This window comes from Papio anubis, chromosome 12 (genome assembly GCF_008728515.1).
Source record: "Papio anubis isolate 15944 chromosome 12, Panubis1.0, whole genome shotgun sequence".
Taxonomy (NCBI): domain Eukaryota; kingdom Metazoa; phylum Chordata; class Mammalia; order Primates; family Cercopithecidae; genus Papio; species Papio anubis.
The window spans coordinates 6,126,207-6,149,551 of NC_044987.1; the positions used below are offsets into that span (position 1 = coordinate 6,126,207).

Consider the following 23,345-nt stretch of genomic DNA (forward strand, 5'->3'; position numbering starts at 1 on the left):
ATGATGAGGCGAGATACAGTGTTATCCCACTGAGCTAGTTCCCTTTTGCTCATCTGCCTCCCTGTTACTCTCCAAGGCTGAGTTATATTCAGTTGAAGTGTAATTTGAAGAATAGAAAATAAGGTGTGGTTTGGTGCCGTCACCATCAATAAACACTGCTTTCCACCTAGACTGCTGCGCCTGTCCCAGTGGCTGCTGTCCTGATGCCAGGCGCAAGAGGAAGACTGCCTTTTTTCCAGCTTTCCCTGCCTTGACCACACCCCCCCAATTTAAGGAGGCAGCACTATTAGAAACATTATGGTCTTTGCATCCTCTTAAGCTACTGAGCAGAGGATTCCCGCAGGTAGTTGGAAAGAGACCACAGACTTTGAGGGAAGCTCACTCAGGATCTGCTCTCCGGCAAAGTAGTAAGTGAGGTGTGTGTCAGTCTCTGCCTAAAACTTTTCAGTCCATTTTCCTTTTCCTGCTTTAAAAAAATTTCTGCGGAATTAAAAAGTCAATAGAGACATTCAGGATACAAGTGAGTTTTCTCTTTCTCTTTTCACATCTTTCTGTATTCCCATTTAATTGCTTAACAACAATTTTCAAAAATACTTCCTAACCTTGTCAGAATAGTCTGAACGCAAGACCATGTTTTTAAAAATGTTCCCTGCTTCATAGAAGCAAAACCATGCACGTTTTAGATACCCGTAGATTACTTGTCAGAAACCCCGATTTTTTTTTTTTCAAATTGGAGCACTTCCAAAGAAATAAAGCTGTAGTTAAACACAGAAATTTCTTTTTTTTCTCTTTAACTCCTAGTAAACCTATGGTTTTACTCTTTTCCCCCCTAGTAGCTTAATGAATTGCTTTTAATAGAGAGGAAATTGCTACAGGTTTGAATCTTGCAAGCCAAACTAGCCTGTTTGGTGTTTTTCTCTGTCTTGGAACTGACTTGCAGACGTTCAAGGATCTACAAGTTCTTAAGTCTGTTGTTGAGACGTGGTGTGGGTGTGGGCTGGGGTTGTCTCAGAGTTAGGGAGGTATTTCTTCTCGCCACGGTAGAGCTGGACTCAGTGGCAGGAGATGTCCACGGCAATTCCTCTCCCTCCAGTGATTTTATCTGGCCATGACACTTTGTATGTTACTTCTCATCCGTGGTTAAAGGCCTCTGTTACCAACTTTTAAAGTAGCGTTTGCTTTGGGCAAACTTGAAAAGGTGCTGGGTCAATGAAATCAATGCATTCTATTGCAGGATTTCCTTATTACCTTTTGGGTAAGTTTTTGTTTTTAATCTCAAGGCCATTTTCCTTCTTACTTTAGACCACTGCTATGCAACTGAGAAAAGAGGTATTTGTTAAACAGCCGGAAATAACGATTCTAAAATGATAACTCGCGGCAGCTCCATTTGATTTGTAAAATTACTGATACTATAACTCTTTCATCAGTTGTGGTTCTGGATTGCGGGGCCTCTTTTTTATCCGAAGAGAAAACCCTTTTTTTTCAGGGGCTGCGGGCTGTGCACGAGGGCGGCAGGGTGGCCACGGTTGCTGTTGAGAGTCTTGCTCACCTGTTGTTCCTGAATGGAGGGAAGGGAGAGCTAATGAGTTAATGTCTGCAAAGTGCTTTGAAGATGAAAAGGTCTTTTCATGTGTTCGGTAGTGCAGTTATTAATATTAATATTTGAAGAAGCGTGCTGCTTCTAATTGTAAATCAACTACTTCCATCCTTGCCAACTCAGTAGTGAAATAACAAACAGTTCAGGCAGTCATGCAGCCTCTTCCGTCCTGGTTCCGCTGCTGAGGATGTGGGAAGCCAAGCCGAGAGCCTGATTATGAAGGAGGCATCTTTGCCTGGCAGGCTTCTTACACGGAGGTGCTGGTTGCTGGCTGTGAAAGGATGTCCTGAGGCAGAGCCCGGGGGAAGCTGGTAGAGGGGTGGGATCCTTTGGCATCTGGCAGTCTGTGGCCCTGGAGAACAAGGCAGAGCATGGACTTGGGTCAGTGGCTGGTCCCAGATGATAATGGAGTTCAAAGGCAAGTAGGGTCAGAACTTGAACCAGCACTGGGTCAGGGTAGGAAAAGTGGCTGTGCACTTGGATTGTGTCAGTGATTAGCTTTGTAGCAGAGAACAGGGATTGAACGTGACTGTGCCTCTTTCCCTTCATCTCTAAAAGGTGAACAATCATTTGCGCCCTGCCTGGTTTACAAAGATGAGAGAATAGAAGTAAACAGCATAGGGCTATGAAAAATCATAGTGCCACGAGGTCAAGGAATGTCTGAATAAATACTGCAACAAACTGGGTGTGTGAGTGCAGGTCCTCTCACCTAGGGGAGGGTGAGGCAGAAGGCAAAACACTGTGCAAACAAATAATCAACACATTTCTCTCTTTGATTGCACTGGTGAATTTCTTACTGATAACTGAGGTTCTGACATACCTTGTGATTTTATTTATTGGTGAATGGATCTGTTCTCTAATTACCGGTTCAAAATTCCCAACTGTTCACATCAAACAGCAGAAGAGAATGATTACATCCCACAAGCTGAGACATCCCTTCCTTCCTTCCTTCCTTCCTTCCTTCCTTCCTTCCTTCCCTCCTTCCTTCCTTCCCTCTTCCCCTCCTTCCTTCCCTCCTTCTTTCCTTCCTTTCTTCCTTCCTTCTTCCCTCCCTTTCAATCTTTCTTTTCTTTTCCTTCTTTCTTTCCTCTCTCCTTCCTTTCTCTTTCTTTCTTTCTTTCTTTCTTTCTTTCTTTTCTTTCTTTCTTTCTTTCTTTCTCTCTCTCTCTTTCTTTCTTTCTTTCTTTTTCTTTCTTTCTCCTTCCTTCCTTCTTTCCTTCCTTCTTTTCCTTCTCTTCTCTTCTTTTCTCTCTCCTCCTTTCTTCTTCTTCTCTCTCTCTCTCCTCCTCCTTCCCTTTCCTCCCTTTCTTTGTTCATTATGGACATTATAAAGTATTTAGCATTTGAGCAAAATTAATGTGGTATGCAGCAACTTAGTGGCATTTCAGGCAAATCTTATATGTTTCTTCAATCCTGGGGAAAATTAGATGTGAAGACATAACTTACTTTTTCTTTCCTTATCTCCTTTATCCCTGCTGTATTGAAAGTATAGCTTATCGGACTCCACCTTTTAATTTAGATGATTCTCTGGTTATCATACCCATTTTTCTTCATTTCACCTAAGGAAGGATACTCAGCCCTAATGTTTACTGAGCACTTAGTATATGTTCCAACATCCTTGCTAGGTGCTTTGCAGAGACTGCTTCATTTCATCTACAATGAAGTTTTGAGGTGGGCACTCCACTCTTGTCATCCCCATTAACCAGGTGGAGACTCTGAGGCACAGTCATATGACCACCTTAACTCATGGTGAACCCTGATTAGAGCCAGTGGAATGTGAACCCAGAGCTTGTGACTGGAACTGCATGTCATAGGAATCTAAGTAACTCTGAGACACACACATTTAGGATAGATTTTTCTGCTTAGACTGATTTGCTTGTCTCGGAGAACCCTGGATTAAGCCTGTTTTCTGAAGTGGTATCTGTGGATTACTGATTCATTGTTATGAAGATACTGACTTTGAAGAAAGGCTACCCAGGCCTAGTTTCCTGGGTAAGTCAGTCAATCCCTTCTGTGACAAATATCAGTTTTATTTCTACTCCATGCCCGGCCTTGTGCTGGAGACTGTGCCAGATACAGAATAAGCAATATGTAAGCTCCATTTAAAAAATTAACACAATTATCTTTACTAGAAAAGAGGATAAACATGGAAGACAATGTAAGTATTAAGTGGTGTAGTATCATCTATACATGCTTTGGGGGTTTCGGTAGAAAAAAATGGCATCTAGAGCAGCGAGGGAAGGATGCTTCTCATCCGTCTTTTTCTCAAAAGAGGATAGATTTCATATTCCAGTGATCAAGTGTTGGTGCTGCCTTCAGAACTCAGAGGGAACAGACTGGGTAGTACTTACTAGCATGAGAGTAAGCAACAAACATTTAGTGCAAATGTCAGGAAAATATTTTCAATGGGGAGGAAAAAAATATACATTTTCAAGAGATGTGGAAAGGTAGAAAACTCCAGAGTTTTAGTCTTTTTAGAGATTTAAAAGAGATTTATTCTTTTTAGAGATTTAAAAAATAACTTTTCACTTTGAAACAATTTCATATGCATAAAAGTTTGCAAAACAATGTACAAAAAGTTTCCAAAACATTTGAGTCTTTTACAATTGTAAAAAAAAACATAAAATGCAAATAACTCTTTGAAATGATCTCTTGGTACCTCTGGTAATCCTTAATCCAAATGACTCCTGTCGATGGAAGACAGCACCATTGCCAGTTTCTTGATCAAAGGGACCGAATAACTAGAACCATGTCTTCTTAGGAAGAGCAAGAAGCCTTGGCAGATGTGCATCTGGCATACGGCTCCTGAGACACCGACAGGTCCTGAGTTACTCAGTTCTCCCCAGCCGGGTTTGCATTGCACCTGAGGTTATCAGCATCTGCTCAGCCTTGGCCCAGAAATCTTGCCTGTTCTTCCTTGGGCTCTGCCTCCTGAACACCTACCTTGTTATAATCACTCATGAGTTTAACCAAGTTAGTCCAGCGCTGCCTTGCTACTCACAGTGAAGTCCTTTGACCTGCGGCATCAGCACCACGTGGGAGCCTGTTAGAAATGTGGAATGTCTGGCCAGACCTCAGACCTACTGCAGCAGACTGCATTGTAACAGGATCCCTGGGTGATTCACATGCACATTACAGGTTGGGAGGCACTGCTCTAAAGAAAAAGCAGAAAGAGACAAACGAAACTGCAAAAACAAAAAAAATGAACAAACAAGAAATTGTGCACTATTTTCCGCAGCGCTTTACTACTTCCTTATATTTGTATCTAGTTTCTAAAGCGTTACTCCACAAAAGATTGACATTATATCAAAAAGATGTTGGTTTAACTCAGGAAGCTGCAATATTTCGCCATTTGTGCTATGCAATCTTTCAATGAGTTAGTTCCCCAGTGTAAGAAAAATGCTTACTTCTTGGTTTTATGCATAACAATGGTACAAACAGACTACCATTAAACAGAAATTGTGGCTCTTTTCTCCTGCAAAATTCTTGACTAATGCTACTCAACCTATGATTATGAAAGAGAATCCTGTTTTCATGACTTGAATACAAGTCTTTAGAAAAAGAGATGAGGGATTTAGCTATCCGTGTTCTAGCTCTAACACTTAAATAACCTCTGCCATGTTGGGCAGTAGAAAAAAGTAATTAATGTAAATCAGTAGTGTTACTAATTAGTAACATTAGTAAGCATTTATTATTTATTAATTATTATTAGTAAGCATTTATTAGTAAGCATTTATAATTGCCAGGTACTATTGATAAAACAGCAATAATAACAATTATTATTTATTGACCATTTTTACTATGTATACAGCATGCTGCTAAGTATTTGTGTTTTGTTATAATCCTCCTCTATAATCCTGAAAGGGTTGGTATTATTATCTGCATGTTATAGTTGAGGAAACTGACTGTGAGGTTAAGAAGTTTGCTCATGGCCATGCACTCAGCAAGCAGTTCTATGTTCACCCATAGTGTGTAACTCCAGGGTTCTTGATCACTGCTAAGCACGTAACCTCTTGGGCCTCAGTTCATTGAAATAAATGAGAAGATTGATGAAGGTTTTCCAACTCCAAAAATTCATTGGATTTATACAATCCTTCTTTATATAAGAATGCTGGCAAGCTGTTTAGCCTTATACTGAGAAATTGGAACCTTACAATTTGGGTAATAAAACAAATGAAACTCCACCATGAAAATCACAATCAGACCTAGTCCAAGAAGTTGCTTGCTGGATTTGAGAGATCTAAGGCAGCTGGTATCTTGTAGTTCAATTTTAAAGGGGTGTTATTGCAACTATCCAGTCCCTTCTCATTGTTCTTAATAAAATCTCTCTCTATTCATGGTGCCTCTCAGTTTTGTTGAGAATTCCTTTAGAGCCAGAACCAAGTCTAAACTCTGGATTATGTCTGACATGCTTCACAGGCTAAGAGTCAAAATGTGATTCTTTAAAATTCTAGGCTCTTCAGAGGTTTCATTGGCAGCAATCATTGGGTTAGAGTTGACATGTTTAATCTTGTGGCCCTTCTTTGCGTTTGACTTGGAAAATAATCTCTTATTTCATGGCCTCTACTACAACCATTCTTGTGAAGCACAGCGTACTTTACATTATTCCTCCAGCTTATTCCTTTTTCGTTTTGAGGTTCTAAGCAAAGCACAATCCTCATTTATTTATTCAGTTATTTATGAGTACTTACCATGCTCCTGTCTCAGGACTACATCCTAAGGCCAAGTGTGATCATTTGTTGAATTTCATGGTAAAATACAGGATTTGTCTTCCCTGACATAGCATAGCGTTTGTACACAGGCTATGGCCATTTTTACTGTAAGGCAGTGTATTGAATACCACCTTTGATCTTCAGGAAGATGTTCTGACAGAAGCATGATTGGCTAGAAAACTAGATTGTTAGTATTTCAAAGGTTTCAGAGACTAGAATTGGCATTTTCTTAGTTAGATTCCTAGACCTAAGAGTTGGCAGGTTTTAATGTATTTCCTTGATGCCTAGGAGAAGCAAGACCTTTCTGTCCATTGTTGACAATGCCGTTTCAGTACTGTATGGTGAGGGATTTGTTTCCACTGAGAGGGAAATGCATAAAATAATCCATGAAGCATTCCTTATTTCTTAACTGCTGTGGTATACCAGCGTAAAACATCTTCTAGTCCTTCTCTTTTTCAGGAGACAGTAGTGAGCTACTCCTCAACGAAGGGTAAAACAATATACTCTTTAAAATTATAGTGACATGAGTTCATTTGAATATTCTAAGAAGGATTCATTGAGCTATGTCAATTCATGTAGGACTTGAAAGTGTTACGCTTAATTAGGAGATGAGTTTATTTTTAGAGAAATAGGAGATGGATATGACTCATTTCCATTTAAGCAAGGGTTGGGGGAATAATTATAGTGAAGTTGGGAAGAAACAAAGACTGAGATGTTAATTGTACTGTGAGTTGCTGCTCTGTGACCTTAGTGAAAGAATAAATGCACTTAGCTTAAGACACAGAAGCCAGTAGCCCATAATTCGGAACACTGCCTTCATTTGTCAGTGCTGGCTACTTAAAATAAGAAGGAATATTTACTACTACTGTAATGTTGGATTACTTAGTCAAGCAAATGAGGTTCTTATAGATTTAGTAGTGAGACAGAAAAACCATCTTCAGTTCTTCTAATCCTTCTTCTTTTCTACGTGTTGTAACCACAAAATATCCATGGGGAGTGAGGAATATTCAGCTTTCCTAGATATGATGGATCTTAAACTTGAGTTCTTAGAGAATTGGACTTGAGAGCTTTTGTTACAGTGACAGGTCAGGGAAGACATCTACTCAAATGATTTGAGAAATACGTGGGCTACTCACGAGAATCAGAAAGAACACACTGAAGGAGTATAGATGAACTCATCAATCTGGTACATCCTTCAGTTTAGAGAAAAGTGCCATCTTGCTTGTAGTTAATGCTTGAGAAGCCTAACCTCGGGGTCACACAAGGACACACTTCATCATAGGGATAATTTTTTTTTTTTTTTTTTAATGTCCAAACGATACCTTCACTCTCTTGGATAAGCTCAGGATGCACAAGGATTGTACACACCAACTCTGTTTCAAGTACTTTAGGTACTTTTCCTCACTTAGTAAACAGACACTTGTTGCATGGCTACTATGTGTCATCCGAAAAGACACCATCCTTACTCTCAAGTTACTCATCATGCAGGAGCAGAAACAGGCATAGATACGGGAAGTGTCATGAACTTTGTTACATTGTTACAGTAATCCCACAGAGGGGCATCAAGGAGGTGCATGCAATTGTCAAAGAGGGTAGGGGGGAGGGGAAAGCTTCCTGAAAGAGGAGATACGCTGAGTCTTCAAAAATACATTTCCAGAGTATTCAGAAAAAATAAAAGTCTATACGTTGTAGATTAAAGATGTTGCCTTGGTAACCCAGGTGTTGCCTTTAGTTTGGCAAAAGCACTGTTGTTTGGAGCAGGTTTTCTTTACATGGCTAGTTCTTTTGGAAGCCAAATTCTTTTTTTTTTTTTTTTTTTTTTTTGCAATGGAGTTTTGCTCTTGTTGCCCAGGCAGGAGTGCAATGGCAACATCTCAGCTTACTGCAACCTTTGCCTCCCAGGGTAAACGATTCTTCTGCCTTAGCCTCCCAAGTAGCTGGGATTACAGGCATGCACCACCACACCTGGCTAATTTTGTACTTTTAGTGGAGATGGAGTTTCACTATGTTTGTCAGGCTGCTCTTGAACTCCTGACCTCAGGTAGTCTACCGGCCTCGGCCTCCCAAAGTGCTGGAATTATAGGCATGAGCCAACGGGGCCGGCCCTGGAAGCCAAACCTGTATTCCAAGCCAAAAGGACATGCTTTTTGTTTGAATTGATAGGAATCCTAAATTATTGACATTAGGATAAATGCTCATTGGAAATTTATTCAAATTTTGCATAGCTTTCAAAGAGGAAAGGCTGGGGCGAGGCGTGGTGGGGAGAAATCTACATTTTCTGCCACAGCTTTATTGTGATTTTGAATTCCCCATGTGCCATCTTCATATCCAGGATATGTTTTAACCATAATTCCTTGCCTATGAAGCTAACATGAAGACCAGAGGGCAAGTTGAAATTTAAAACACGATGCCTTTGTCAGTGGGAGTCTAATTTTGGCTTGTCTATTATGGAATGCAGTTAGTCAATATGTATTCAAATATGGAATGCACATTTTCTTTGTCCCCAAAATGCTCCTTTTGGGCATTTAGTGGGAATGTAAAATATTTTAGGAATTTTTATAATGACAAAGAATTGGGGACAAATTAATTATACAATAATAAGAGGCTTGTTAAAAGTATGATACATACATACAATAGAATACTTGGCAGTCGTCATCTTTAGGATAGAGAGCCACATTTATCAACAGAGAAAAATGTCCATAGCATTATGTTAAATGTCAGTGAACAAAGCAGGTTACAAAAGAGCATGTGGAGAATAATCTCATGAAGGTAAAATTGTAATCACGTGTGTGTGCGACATCTATGTTCGTTTAGATACATTAAAAAATACTCATAAGAATATTGAACAAATTATTAGTATAATTATCTCTACATGCCGAGGTTTCAGGTGATTCTAATATCCATCTGTGACTTCTTTGTATTTTAATTTTTGCGGTAACATTGTATTAGCTTGACAAAAACAATTAATTTCAAAAGAATTTTTTTTCAAAAGAAAAATATTTAAGGGTAATTTACTTGGTATTTACCTAAAGGCATAGTTTTTCTTTTAGGAATACATAACCCCAAATGAAAAAGGCTTAACTGATGTCAAAGTTATCTAGAAATACAGCCAAGCAGGGTCAGAGTTGATGTGAACTGGATCCAGCCTTGGTTCAAGCCTGGCCTCTTTGGGATTTCTTGATCTTCTGCTGCCTTGGCCTGAACCGTCCCTCTCCTCCGTAATTTTTCGTTTATTCTGTGTCTCTCTCAACCTGCCCTGCCCTGGCAAGCCCCGGGTGAAAAAAAGTGACATCCTACAGGTCCCGGCTGGGTTGCCAGCTTGGGGAGGGTAGAAAGTTGGAGAAGTGGTCACTTGCTCTATGAAGAATAGAATTCTGGAGAATCAAACAGAACCACAGTTTTAAAGTGATTTTTTGGACATGAGACACCCAGGTAAGCCAAAGGGTTGACTTTTTTGTCTTCTCCATCACGTGCTTGTTTCTGTCCCTGCCATCCAGGGTGACGAGGGTGCTTAGAGAAGCATCTTCTCTCTTTCTTTTTTTTTTTTTTTTTTGGTTTTTTGCCAGAAGAGAATTCCCTCCCACGTGACAACTGTTTGAACATCAGCAGCATCAACATTTTTCTTAGTATTGCACACATTTATTGCATAAGTACCAAGCAACCGTGGCATCTGAAGATTTACTCCCCAGCCAAGAAGCATCCATGAGACCTGTTTGGGTGCAAAAATGATTTGGACACTTGGTAACAGAGGGTCTAGAGAAGCATCTTCTCTAAGCACAGGAGGAGGCTGAAGACCAGGAGTCTGGTCTCAGCTTGGCCAATTAGCAGCATCGCCTGTCTTCCTCCTCATGTATAAAAAGAAGGGCTTACACGAAAAGAGATTGTACAAGTTTTCCAACTTACACTATTTTATTTAGCAGTTATCTATGTGCCAGTTACTTTCCAACACCAGACTAGGATCCAGGGATCTGGAGTGAAGAAATGAACTAAATCTCCTCTCTGGGGAAGCTTAAATTCTAACAGAGTGGACTTTGGAGAAGATAATGCACAAACACCTAGGTGTCAGAGTCGGGAGAAAGGTACTGCTATTCATATGCGGTGATGGGAAAAGCCTTCTTAGATGAGGTGGCATTGAATAGCTATATGAATAGAAGGAAACGGTTTTCCCTTAGAAACGGATCATGAAGCAAATGGATTATTTCAAGTGGTTCTTTATCTAGACCTGCAATCTATTCAGATTCTCTATTTTGAGGAATAAATATATTCACATCTGATCTACCTCTTACATTTTTAGTCTTGTGAGACCAATTCATTCATTTATTCATTCACTGATTTAAAAAACAATGAGTTTCCATTATGCCCCATGGTCTGTCTTAAGTGCTGAAGACAAAAAAATGAAAAGGCATGGTGCCTGCCTTCGAGTAGCTCAGAATTTAGCAGGAGAGACAAACAGAAACAGATGGTTATAAAACAATGTGATACGCACCGTGATAGAAATACACTCTGGGAACATGGACAAGGAGCCGCTAGCCCTGGCTGGGGTGAAAGGTGGCTCAGGAAGGATTCCAGGCTGCAATAACCTCTGAGCTGAGCCTAAAACCCAGAGGAGGCAGGGTTCACTCATCTTGAGGGTGGGTGGGCATTCCTAGCAGAGGGGGGAACACGAGAAGGGCAGGGGCGCGAGACATGGCACCACATGCCTAAGAAAGCAACAGAGTTTATGTTGCAGTGGAGGGTGCAGGGGGCACGGCGAGACGGGGCTGTAGAGGTGGGAGGGAGCACGGGGGGCACAGCAAGCCACAGTCCAGAGCAGGGCAGCCTCATTCCGACCCACTTATCCTGCGGCTCATGTGGCGCAGGTCCTTTTCAAGAAAAATAAACTCAGCTCTGCAAGACCCTCTGTTACCAAGCGTCCAAATCATTTTTGCACCCAAACAGGTCTCATGGATGCTTCTTGGCTGGCGAGTAAATCTTCAGATGCCACGGTTGCTTTGTATTTATCCAATAAATGTGCGCAACGCTAAGAAAAATGTTGGTGCAGCTGATGTTCAAGCAGTTGTCATGTGGGAGGGAATTCTCTTTTGCCAAAAAGCCAAAAAAGAAAAGAAAAAACAAACACTACTAAAAAAAAAACCACCTAAACACTTCATTTACTTCTTCTGAGAAGGTTTACGTCTCTAGCAGCTGTTCTGTGTCACAATCTACAAGTGGAAAAAGGGCGGGTTCTTTTTTTCTTTCTCCAAAAAAATAATAAAGCAGCAATCCATTTCTGTCCCAGAGTTATTTCCTGAGACGAGAGCCCTTGAGAGCCCTGGCAACTCCCTCTTGTCAGTTTCCTCTCTGGGCAAAGGGCTTTTCCCCAAGGGAAGTGTCATTCATACAGTCATAGCTTCAAGAATACAGTCCAGCACAGAGTGCACCAGATGTTGGGCCAGAGCTTTCCTCCCTCACTCTGTCAATGAGAAGAGAAAACATATTTCCACTGAACCCTTTTCCAGGAGTGTTGCTATGAGGGGGAGTGTTGTCTGGCCGGCAGACAGAAACCCTTGGTGTCTTTGAGCTGGGCTTCAGGATGTGGCTGCCAATTCCAAAAGTCCTTTCTCTTACAAATATGTAAGTAAAACAGACATTTGAAAGGTGAAGGTCCTTTGCCGCTTGTGGGACTCTAGGGATGATTTATAGGGCCATGTGGTTACACCTTGCTCTATGCAATCCTTCACAATTTCCTATTCACTGCACCCAGCAGAACTGACTGCTTCCTATTTCTTTTTCCATATTGTTGGCCAACTACTCATCACATTATGCTATGGTTATATGTGAGCCTGTCGGTTCCGCTGCCTGAAGATAAGGACCCTGTCTTTCTCAGCTTCTTCCCCAGTCAGATAGAATCTAAGGGCCATGAGGTCAGGAATCTTTGTTTACTGGTGTGTTTCAAGTGCTCAAGGCCGTGCCTGGCACATAGTAGGTGCACAGTGATTATTTACCAAATGAATAAACAGGTCACTAACAAAGGACGCCTATTACATGATTGTTGGATGAATACAATCGTACTCCCTTATCTGTGGTTTTGCTTTCCCAGGTTTCAGTTACTCTCCCTCGACCAAGGTTTGAAAATAAGTGAGTACAGTACAGTAAGATATTTTGAGAGACAGAGAGAAACCACATTCAATAACTTTTATCACGGTGTATTGTTATAATTGTTCTATTCCCGTACTAGTTATTGTTAATCCCTTACTACATCTAATGTATAAGTTAAACTTTATCATAGGTGTGTATGCATAGGAAAACGCATAGTATGTATAGGGTTCTGTACTATCTGAGGTTTCAGGTCTCCACTGGAGGGTTTTGGAACAAATCCTATTTGGGTAAGGGGAGACTACTGTAATCTCCTGAGGTCCGTGAGGACTCAGGAGATCCTTGGGGCTTTTTTTCTGGAGGAAATCAGAGGGATGAATGTTTACGTGAAACAGCATTCCCACATCACTGGGGGGAATTCCAAAAAGTACTAATTTCTAAAAGGTATTAGTTGCCCTGCAGGACCCTGGAGGGATGATCAACATTTCCCTAGGGAATTTGATTGTGGTTAAGCCATTGTCAGTATGACACAATCAATGTTGTTAACTTTTATGTCTCCTCCAAAGATCTCAAAGTAGATCAAAAACTTTGAAGTGGGATATAGGGTTTGATGATGATTCATCAGGACTTTAAAACTTGATTCTAAGAGTGAAAATGAGGAACGCTTTGGTGGAAAAGGAGCCATGGAGCTCAGTGAGATGATCCTCACAGTGTATGGTCAGGACAGGCCGACCTAAACCATGTGACATGCATCTTACTCTTAGTTTCATGCTCAGTGCCTAGTACAGAGTCAGACCCATCATAGGTACTCACTGTTCTTGGAAACAAACACTGAATAGTGACCCCTGATGCAGATGTTAACAATGTCCCTGGCCTAGGGTATTTTGACCTTTTCCTACTATTCAGCTTCACCACTGAGGAGCTCTTCCTGGTTTTGCTGTAGCAGAGATCAATTTCCTGAAAAACTAAAGGACAAAATCTTGATTAACATAGTCTAGCTATCCAGACCCTTAGTTAATTTTTAAAAATGAATGTTATTTTGACTGCATTTGGAAGAAAAGACATAAGAAAAAGGCAAAGTTTTAGTTAAAAACACAAGGCGTAGTTCTAGGATAAGATATGTCTTCAGGAGATTTGTAGCTTATATCCCTTAACCATATGATATTAGTAGTTTTGTGGTTGTAACTCTTAGGCAGTATAGTTTTATGTTGCCGAGCCTGTTTAACTATATCATTTAAACATTTAAATATATTTCATATGAAAGAAGGGATCAAGATGGTGAACCAAACTGCAAATTGAACATAAGACATTTCTTAGTACTCAATGTTTCTTGAAATGTATCAATTGCTTTAAATGTTAAGAATTAAGGAAAAGGGCAGACAAATACGAACTGGAAAGCAGTGAAGTTAAAGCGTCACTTCCTAACAATAAGAATTTGGCCTCTGAGTGGTATGCCTAGGAATTTAATCTTCGAGATTATTCAAGAATGACTTTTTAAATGCATAGTATAACGTTTATGAAAGTGTGTAATGCACTTTCGAAAGTATTTAGGTCAACAGAGATGTTCGATATATAACGATGACCAGTAGCTAGCTGGAAAATCCCTTCAGCCAGAAAATTGCTCAAGCATTCTAGTCACTCAGACTTCCAATGTAGAAAATAGCTCTCAACAAGAGTTATTTTAATAGCTCTCCTCCTTTTTTCAAGATGAATAATGTTCAATCCCTTTTGCAGGGTTTCTCTGTTTATCTGTTTCTTGGGGTACTGGGTAACATACCTCTTCAGGAGAGCTTTTTCCATCCTTCCCTTCTCCAATCCTTTCTTTGTTTATTCCTTTATCAATTAATTTATGCCCCAACTATGTATTGTATGTCTACTTATGTGCCAGGCCTGGCTGTGGGTCGGGGAGACACACAAAAACTTGTTCCTGCCCAGAAACCCTACAAAAATGTGCCTCTTGTGCACTGGTTTGCTGCTTGTTGTCTGCAGTGTGTAGACATGATCTGTTATCCACGTTACCTTGCAACCAGGGGACTGGTTCTGTCTGAGGTCTGCTCTTACCGGTGCCGGGAGTTAGTCACTTTATCTTTCTGAATTTCCATTGTTTTCCCTGCCACGCAAAGAAGTGAACTGGTTGGTTCCTAAGGAGACTCTTAGTTCTAAGGTTCATGTCCTCCTTGTGGATTCTAGTCCACAAACCTGTGAGCATCCAGAGGCTCAGTGAACGCCTTCTCTCACACAGGTGCTGAGAGCAGGATGAGCTACTTTGTGGATTCTGCTGGGAGCAGCCCTGTCCCTTACTCAGCGGCTCGTCCTGCAGTGGTGGTGAGTGGTGGCCCCGTCCCCGCCCCTTTGCCCACGCAACCTTCTCCCCTCCTCCCCGTACTTCCTGTATCCTGACTGCCAGTAGACAGAGAAGCCAGAAACCTGAACTCCAGGGTTTGAATCAGCTTTGAATCTTACTCAATTGTAAGATTATCTATGATTTTATCAGCATGTAATAGAAAACCAAATACTGATGAATTTGCTGAAGAAGTTTTAGTATGTTTGAGTTTGAGAGAAATGACTCAAATATGATGAACATTTAAAGCCAGTTGATTTTCACTGCACAGTTCATTTGATGAAGATGTTTTACATATTGATGTACCTTATTCCTATACATATTATAATTTAACTTATTTTTGACCTCAGACATAAAAAGTCAATAATGCAAGTTTTCTAATCACAGACTTTAAAAGTGAAAATGGAATATGACAATAAGTTTATGGGAAAATTTCATAACTCCTAGAATAAGAGGGGACAAAGAAATTTTAAAATAGGACTGGATAAAGTTTATTGTCCATAGGTGAGAAGACCCTTGCCCAAGCTATATGCTGATCAAGAGAAATGCTTTGACAAATTTCTCAAAAATGTATTGTGTGAGGGATCTTATAATGTTGTCACTGATCACTTCCAATGTTAAAAGTAACTAATATCAGCAACTGTGTCATTAATTATTCTTTCTAAATTCTGTTATGTTTTTATCCAAAGATAGCCATCATAAATGTTGAAATTTTTTTATATACTTATAGCAAAATACAGACAGCTAAGTTTGTTTTATTTATTTTTTTTCTTTTTCTTTTTTCTTTTCTTTCTTTTTCTTTTTTTTTGAGACAGAGTCGTCCTCTATCACTCAGGCTGGAGTGCAGTGGCACAATCTTGGCTCACTACTACCTCCACCTTCTGGGTTCAAGTGATTCTCCTGCCTTAGCCTCCCGAGTAGCTGGGATTACAGACCTGCACCACCATGCCTGGCTAATTTTTGTATTTTTGGTAGAGAAGGGGTTTCACCATGTTGACCAGGCTGGTCTCAAACTCCTGACCTCAAGTGATCTTTCTTTGAGATGGAGTCTTGCTCTGTTGCCCAGGCTGGAGTGCAGTGGTACAATCTCTGCTCACTGAAACCTGTGCCTCCCAGGTTCAAGCAATTCTCCTGCCTCAGCCTCCCGAGTGACTGGGATTACAGGTGCCTGTCACCACACCCAGCTACTTTTTTGTATTTTTAGTAGAGACAGAGTTTCACCATGTTGGCCAGGCTGGTCTCAAACTCCTGACCTCAGGTGATCCACCCACCTCGGCCTCCCAAAGTGCTGGGATTACAGGCGTGAGGCACTGAGCCCAGCCACAAAAAAGTTTATTATATTGTTATTATTATTATTAACTTTTCCAAGTACATTTATGGGTCTGAATTAACACCAATAAACACGAACTCATTTCTGACTTGTCTTTGACTCTGTCTTGCCAGAGATTCTGTATAGTTTTTAACACTGGTTAAAGTTAACTATGACACATAGTTAACTATGACCTCTCACTGTAATTGTATATTAAAAGACCCGAATTGTTTGAAGTTGTTTTTTTGGCATTAAAAAAAAAAAATCTCTCAGTAGCTATTTTATGTTCAAGGGAAAAGGCACGTTTTAAGGATGATTGAGACATCTCTTTTCAGTAGCTGTTTTTACCACATTTGTCTTCTTTTTAAAATGGCTTCTGTGTTCATGTAAGCACCATTTACTAAGACAAAAAATTAGAATCAGAAAAAGGTTTTAGATAATAGTATACGTCAGAAATATGTTTAAACTGCCCCCTCCCCAACACTCCACTACACGACAAGTCCAGGCAAGGAGTTACTCAAGTTTGCTTAGTAGCGATTGCCAAAGGACTTGGAGCTTAAGATCATATAGAGGGCTGAAGAAGTTGCCAGAGAAGGGCTCCTCCTCCTGTTTCTCACATAGAGGTCATCATTTAAGGTTAACACAAATGACATTAAAATTTCCTTAAAGATAATATTGTAGAGATTTGCTAAAATAAATAAGGATATTGTGATTTCAGAGCAAAATGTGCCATTGACTTGAAAAACAAGATTTAAAAGCCAGTCCATGTTAATTCTATTTACAGGTATTATAATCAAATTAAAACAGATTAATATCTTGGCTAAGAATGAAATGCCATGGCTGGGCTCAGTGGCTCACACCTGTAATCCTGGCACTTTGGGAGGCTGAGGCAGGCAGATCACTTGAGGCCAGGAGTTTGAGACCAGCCTGGCCAACATGATGAAATCCCATTTCTACTAAAAATACAAAAAAAGAAAAGAAAAAAATTAGCTGGGCGTGGTGGCACATGCCTGTAATCCCAGCTACTCAGGAGGCTGAGGCATGAGAATCACTTGAACCCAGGAGGTGGAGGTTTCAGTGAGCTGAAATTGTGCCATTGCACACTCCAGCCTGGGTGACAGAGCGACACTCCGTCTCAAAAAGAAAGAAAGAAAGAAAGAAAGAAATACCACACAAATATGTACTTAGATACTGAAATAAAAAGCCTATTATAAGTATAAAAGTTGCAGATATAATATAATGTTATCCTGGACAGGGTATCTCAAAATTGTAGGGGAATAAAAAAACCCCAAATCAAATAACTCTAAGTGCATAATTTCAACTAAAGACACCTCCCTGCAATTGAACACCCTGGATATTTTAAATAAATTCTGAATGGTTTCCATTGGTTTCCAACCAAATAATCCATTTACGCCTGCCCATGACAGCCATATCTGAAAAACATTAACGTGTGAGATCCTTTTCACTACAAAGTTCGAAGTTGCTTGAGTGAAAGCAGAAGGTTGCCCAAAAGAGCTGCTGGATTATTGTTTCTCGCACCTGCAGTCCTAACTTCTCTCTGGGCCTCAGTTTCTCTGTCCCTGAAACGATTTAGGCCACCTTCCAGAGCAGGCAGCGAAGCCCTTTAATTTTTTCACATACTCTTTCTCTAATAAAAATTAAGAAGCAAATAACACTTATTAGTATCAACTCAAGTTCAATAAACCAACTCAAACCATAACCTCTAACTTTGGACTGGGCTGTAATAAACAGAGTATCTGTAAATTGTCTACAAAATATAACCTTAGGACATTGGCGCTAGAGACATCAGCAAACAAACCTCACATTCAGTTGCAAACTAAGATACCCTGGAGGGGTGAGCACGGCTTCATTAACTTTCCTAGATAAGACAGTCAGAGCCCCAGGCAACCAGCGTCTTCTCAGTTCTTTTGGAGCCTCCCTGTCTAGAGCTCAACCCATAGTGCTTAATCCAATAATCCAAGTCCTCCTACCTGGTGCCCTAGTCTCTGATTTAGTTAGTCTGACACACCAAAAGAAAAAAAAAAAAAAGAAAGAAAGAAAAAGAAAGAAAAGAAACTCTGTCCCATGTATGGTAAATTCAGAGTGAAAAGAAAACCATGAGAGTAGTGGGGTTTTCAGTAGGGGGTGATTTTACCCCACAAAGGGATATTTGACAATGCCTGGAGACTTGTCTCCTTGTTAAAATTTAGGGTGTGCTCCCGGCCTCAGAGAGTAGGAGCCAGGGATGTAAGTAAACATCCAGTAGTACACAAGACAGCTCCCTATGATAAACAATTATCCAGCCCCAAATTCTGGTGGTGCTGAGGTTGAGAAACCTGGTCTGGAGTAGCCACAGGTCAAGCTTGAGAGCAGAATGGGACTGTGTGTACAGACTGCTCTAAGCAGGTCTTGGTTACTAGTAAATGATTGCCTTAGAAAGGGAAATCTAACAAAAGAAAGTGAGACTGCGTTCCTGCTCCGAGGGGCTCTTATTTAGCAGGCTGCATTAGTTGGCCAATAAACAATATCTTCTAATATAGGATGTCACTATTTTCTAGCGCCTAAAGATAACTAAGTCTGGCAGTCCTTGCTTGTAAATTAGAGGTCACATTAACGTTATCTGGTCATTTGCTGTGGAAGAATGCTTGGAAATCACGGGAGCCACAGTGGTTAAAATCCATGCCGGCCTCAGGTAATCACGGTTTTGCACAGAATTCACATTCTCTGCCTCAGGGTCAGTTTCTGAAAAGCAGGACTCACGTTTTCCCCGGGTGTAAGGTCAGCGCTTTGGGAGGCCGTAGTGAATGAGGTGATGTCACAGTGGGGAGGTGGAGAAACAACACTCTGGGAAGTCGTCTGGCCGTTGTGTGGGAGGGATGACCTTTCCAGGTACTTCTATGGGCTGTGTGTCAGGGACCCTTTCATGCATGGGGAGGAAGCGCCCCTTCCTGTTATGCGGCCTCTGCAAGCCCAAGCCCTCTGCGAGCCTGGAAGTCCCTCGCAAGCCCAGTACTTTTGTCCTCTCATGCGTCATTCTCCCCTTCACAGCACTGTGCTGGCCCCGCTGAGAGTGGCGGTAATGAGCGGGCTGGGCTGCTCTCAGTTTTGGCTGAACGTGGCCCAGCCTGGGCTGCCTCACTGGCAGGGAGGATGTGCGGAGGAGTTCCTGGGGGATTAGTGACCCATTTGGCCATGCGGGCTTTAGGAAACACCTTGGACTATACAGAGGAAAGGAACTGACCACTCACCTCCTCCCAGAGCCACTGACTTTGGGGGATAGAACAACATGCTCAGGCAGGAGTGGCCCACTGTGCTCGGCCTCAGGGAAGGCACCTATGCCTGAGAGGCTAACTGCGTATCCCCAAGTGCCAGAATATCCTATGATAAGACTCTGGGCTTAGGGGACATCCCTGGTAATTCGAGGGTGAAGTAACTGTATTAAAAACTCCCCACTCTTGGTTGGCCGCAGTGGTTCACGCCTATAATCCCAGCACTTTGGGAGGCCAAGATGGGTGGATTACCTGAGGTCAGGAGTTCTAAACCAGCCTGGCCAACATGATAAAACCCCGTCTCTACTAAAAATACAAAAAATTAGCTGGGTGTGGTATAAGGCGCCTGTAATTCCAGCTACTCAGGAGGCTGAGACAGGAGAATTGCTTGCACCCAGGAGGCGGAGGTTGCAGTGAGCCGAGATCGCACCACTACACTCCAGCCTGGGCAACAGAGTGAGACTCTGTCTCAAAAAAAACAAAAACAAAAATGAAAAAATAAAAAACTTGCCACTCTGTCGCTCTCCCTAGATCAAATGTGTTTCTCTGAAAACATGGTCCCTATGTTTTTTGAATGAAAACAGGGGTTCAGAAACTGTCCAACAAAAGGCTGTTTTTTGACTTGTGAATTTATGCCATGAAAGCCTTCAGAGTTGTATAAATGGGATCCCATTTATTAGACACTTAATTTCTTTCATTGTACAGAATAAAATAGTATGAAACCAAGGATATTGCAGACATATGAGCACTGAATGAAAAGTGCACTGGAAATAAGCCTGAGTTCATGCTGGATGTCACCTTGGGAGGTATCCCAGGGAGGCTGTCAGTCATTGCCAGCTCTGGGCATTGGCCTCCAACCTTCCTGTGCAGTTCCAGTGGGACTTGGGTACCTGGGGGTCAGCTGAATCTCTAGTTGGTGCCAGCATAGAGGGTAGTCCTGCTGAGGGTAGTCCTGCTGAGCCATGAGGCTTAGCTAAGTGCATTGCAGAAAAAGAGCTCCAAATTCACCACGGCCCTCAGAACAGCTCCCTGTCACAGAGACTTTTGGGCAATTCCTCTTTTGTACATTTTCTTTCTTCCTTCTATAATTGATTGATCGACTGGTTGACTGTTACACAGAACTCTATTTCTGCCGTCAGGCCCTCTGGTGAGGCAGAAGCCGACCCACCGTACACGGTCTCCTTGACACCAGACATGACATAGAGCCTTTCCTCCTGGTCCAGGCAGCTGTGGAATGGATCCCAGCCAAATTCTAGTGGAAAGCACTTGGACTTTAGAATCAGAAAGGCCTGGATTAAATTCTCTCTGGTGGTCTTTAGCTATTTGATCTTGGGCAAATTACTTACTCCCTCTGAACCTCAGTGTCTTCATCTGTAAAAGAGGCATAGTATAAGGTATGTGGAAGGTCACTGTGACGGTTCAGTGAGAACATGCGTGTCAAGCGCCTCCACAAAGATGACCTCCATCAATTCCCTTTTCCTTTTAGTCACTATCTCATCTCTTTCTGTTCTGGACTTTTTTATTGTGTTAGATGGATACTGGGGCTGGGAAGGGGCGAGGATTTCCACTTGTCCATACAAGGGTGTTGCCAGAAGAAGATGGGGCTACTGGGGTGAAGATGGAGACATCCTCATTGGGAAACCTCCTTGTTTCATCACTGCCCTGCATGAGAAACAGCTCCCTTGCCACCAGATCAAAGTTCTCTTGTCATGGCTGGTGGTTTACAACCCCACTGTGTAAACAGACCTGGTTTTCTTATCTTGAGTAATTGCAGTTTAATTGGGCCTCCTTGGGATGCAGTTCCCTTCTTACCCAGGGCTCTGGCTGTTGGCACACTCACTTCCAGCCCGTAGGCCTCCAGACTCCAGCCATTGGATGTGTTCACAGAAGGGTCACTGTGCTGTCCCTGCACTTCTTGTGCAGTGAGTGTGCTTGCTGCCACGAAGCCTAGTGCAGGCACCCTTTCCTTCTCTCTGGGAATCCTGGAGAGCAATGGGCAAATTATTTGGGACTAGAGAAGTGGGAATCCACAAAAAGAAATTTAAAAACTAAGTGGGAATGAGACTGCTGACACATAATGTTTAGGAAAATTATTTATGCTCATAACTCTTAGTGGTTGTCATAGAAATTGAAGGAAAAAAGAAAATAACCTATATTTTTCCAGCATCTTGGAATGCGGGGCTTCTCTAAGCTAAACTAGGTTCAATCATCACAAGCTAGAGAATTTCAGAGTCAGACCGAAATGTAAAGACCATCTTGCAATATCAGGAAATTAAGATCCTAAGAGGTTAAATGAATTACTGGAGTTTCCTCTGGTATTTTGTTATAGCACTCCTGTCTTGGTCCATTAGTGCTGCTATAACAAAATACCTGAGACTGGGTAATTCAAAAAGAATAGAAATGTATTGCTCACAGTTCTGGATGCTGGAACGTTCAAGACGAAGGCATTGGCAGGCTCTGTGTCTGCTGAGAGTCCTGTCTCAGCTTCCAAGATGGAACCTTCTTGCTGCATCCTCTGGAGTGGATGAACGCTGTGTCCTCAGTGGTGGAAGGGTGTGAAGCGGCCAAACCCACTCCTTCAAGTCCTTTTAAAGGGCCCTAGTCCATCCTTGAGTGCTTTGCCCCGACAACTTACTCACCTCAGAATGCCTCTGCCTGTTACTATTACCACACTGGTGTTTTACACTTCAACATATAAATTTGGGGGACACATCCATAGCAACTCTTTACAAACACGTATAATTAATTAATTAATTAATTAGATATTTGGTGATATGTAAGAACTTATAACGTATTTTCATTCATGTATTTATATGCCTTGTTTATGAAAACTTAGTTTTTCCTGATTCCAGGAAAACAAAAACAAACAAAAAAACCCAAACTCCATTGTGCAGATTGCTGAGCAAATTGAAATTACTGGATAGTCTTCTGGCCATGGCAAATTCTACCAACCGTGTCCGTAACAAGGTTTTGAGTCAGCCTCAGCCTCCATCTCCATACCACAAGATGCCTAAAGCTGTCACCCATGGTACCACTGGGCGTCTGAAGGCTTCATGCTAAGCGAGGGGCAACCTGAAACCTGCAGATCTAGAAGCTGCCAAATGCCTCTCACCTAAGACCTCTCAGCAAGAGAGTGTCAACTGCAGGCCCCCAGGACTGTGGCCTCAAGTCCCACCCCCTCCCTGTCCTTCAGCCTGTTTCAGTGAGTGTTAGCTGTGAGTGGAGGCTGTCCTGGTCTCAGGCTGGTATGAGATGTAGTGCTGGTGTTGGCTGCACCACCTCTGACTTTGTGTGCTTCCCCATGGGGTCCCTAGGGAAGCCAGCACAGCTTTGCATTAAGAGCGTAATTAGACATCCCCTTCTCTACAACCCTCTGTGCTTCAGACTTTTTTCTGCAGAAACCTGCAGTGTGTCAGGCCTGCACTTTCACCAAGGCCCAAGCCCATTACTCTTATTGTTTTAAAAAGAATTTCCTGGCCTTGAGTCTAAAATTAAACTGCCTTTGAGAGTTTCCTATTTTGTCTGTTCCTGCTTCTCCTGGTGGCTGCACCCCCTCACCACCCTCAGGCTTGATCAGCAAACTCCAGAGAGCTGGGGAGTGGTTCTGTTTGCCTCCTTCCCTTTTGCCTCTCAAGAGAGCAGAACAAACGTGCCCTCCGAACAGATGTGCCCAGAAACCACACCCTTGCCCGTGTCCTTCTGAGGCCAAATACGCTCTGACCAAAACTGTTCCTCACCATTGCCAAACAGCCCATCCGTAGAGGGGCTGGCAGGGTACGGAGGTGCTAAAGTGTCTTTTGAGGATGAGGAAGTCCAGACTTTATCAGAAGTGTGTGGAGTCGCATAAGGGTGACTACATGCAACTAGGAGGAAGGGTTTAAGCAGAGAAATGGCCTAGGTATTTCACACACTTTAACTGAGCACCTGGCAGGTAAGAGCCCCTATAACTGTTCAGTAGCAAGATTCTTCCTGAGCTTCACTGTTCTCTACTGAAACGTGGGCAGATGGTGACAAAACTGTTGGAGCGGGGCTTCGGGAGAGA

General features: G+C 41.9%; 1 protein-coding gene across 3 annotated transcripts in view; it reads left to right on the forward strand.

Moving 5' to 3' along the window:
• Positions 1–310: 310 nt before the first annotated feature.
• Positions 311–23,345, forward strand: part of ETS1 (ETS proto-oncogene 1, transcription factor) — a 127,764-nt gene continuing 104,729 nt past the window's right edge. Inside the window, exons 1-2 of one of the 3 annotated variants that reach the window (XM_021926740.2) lie at positions 311–416; positions 14,627–14,709. In XM_021926740.2, coding sequence (XP_021782432.1) covers positions 14,641–14,709 — 69 coding nt within the window. In that variant the 5' untranslated portion in view covers positions 311–416; positions 14,627–14,640. The remainder of the gene's footprint in view (positions 417–14,626; positions 14,710–23,345) is intronic. The other 2 variants (XM_021926739.2, XM_003910944.5) reach the window with 2 other exon arrangements.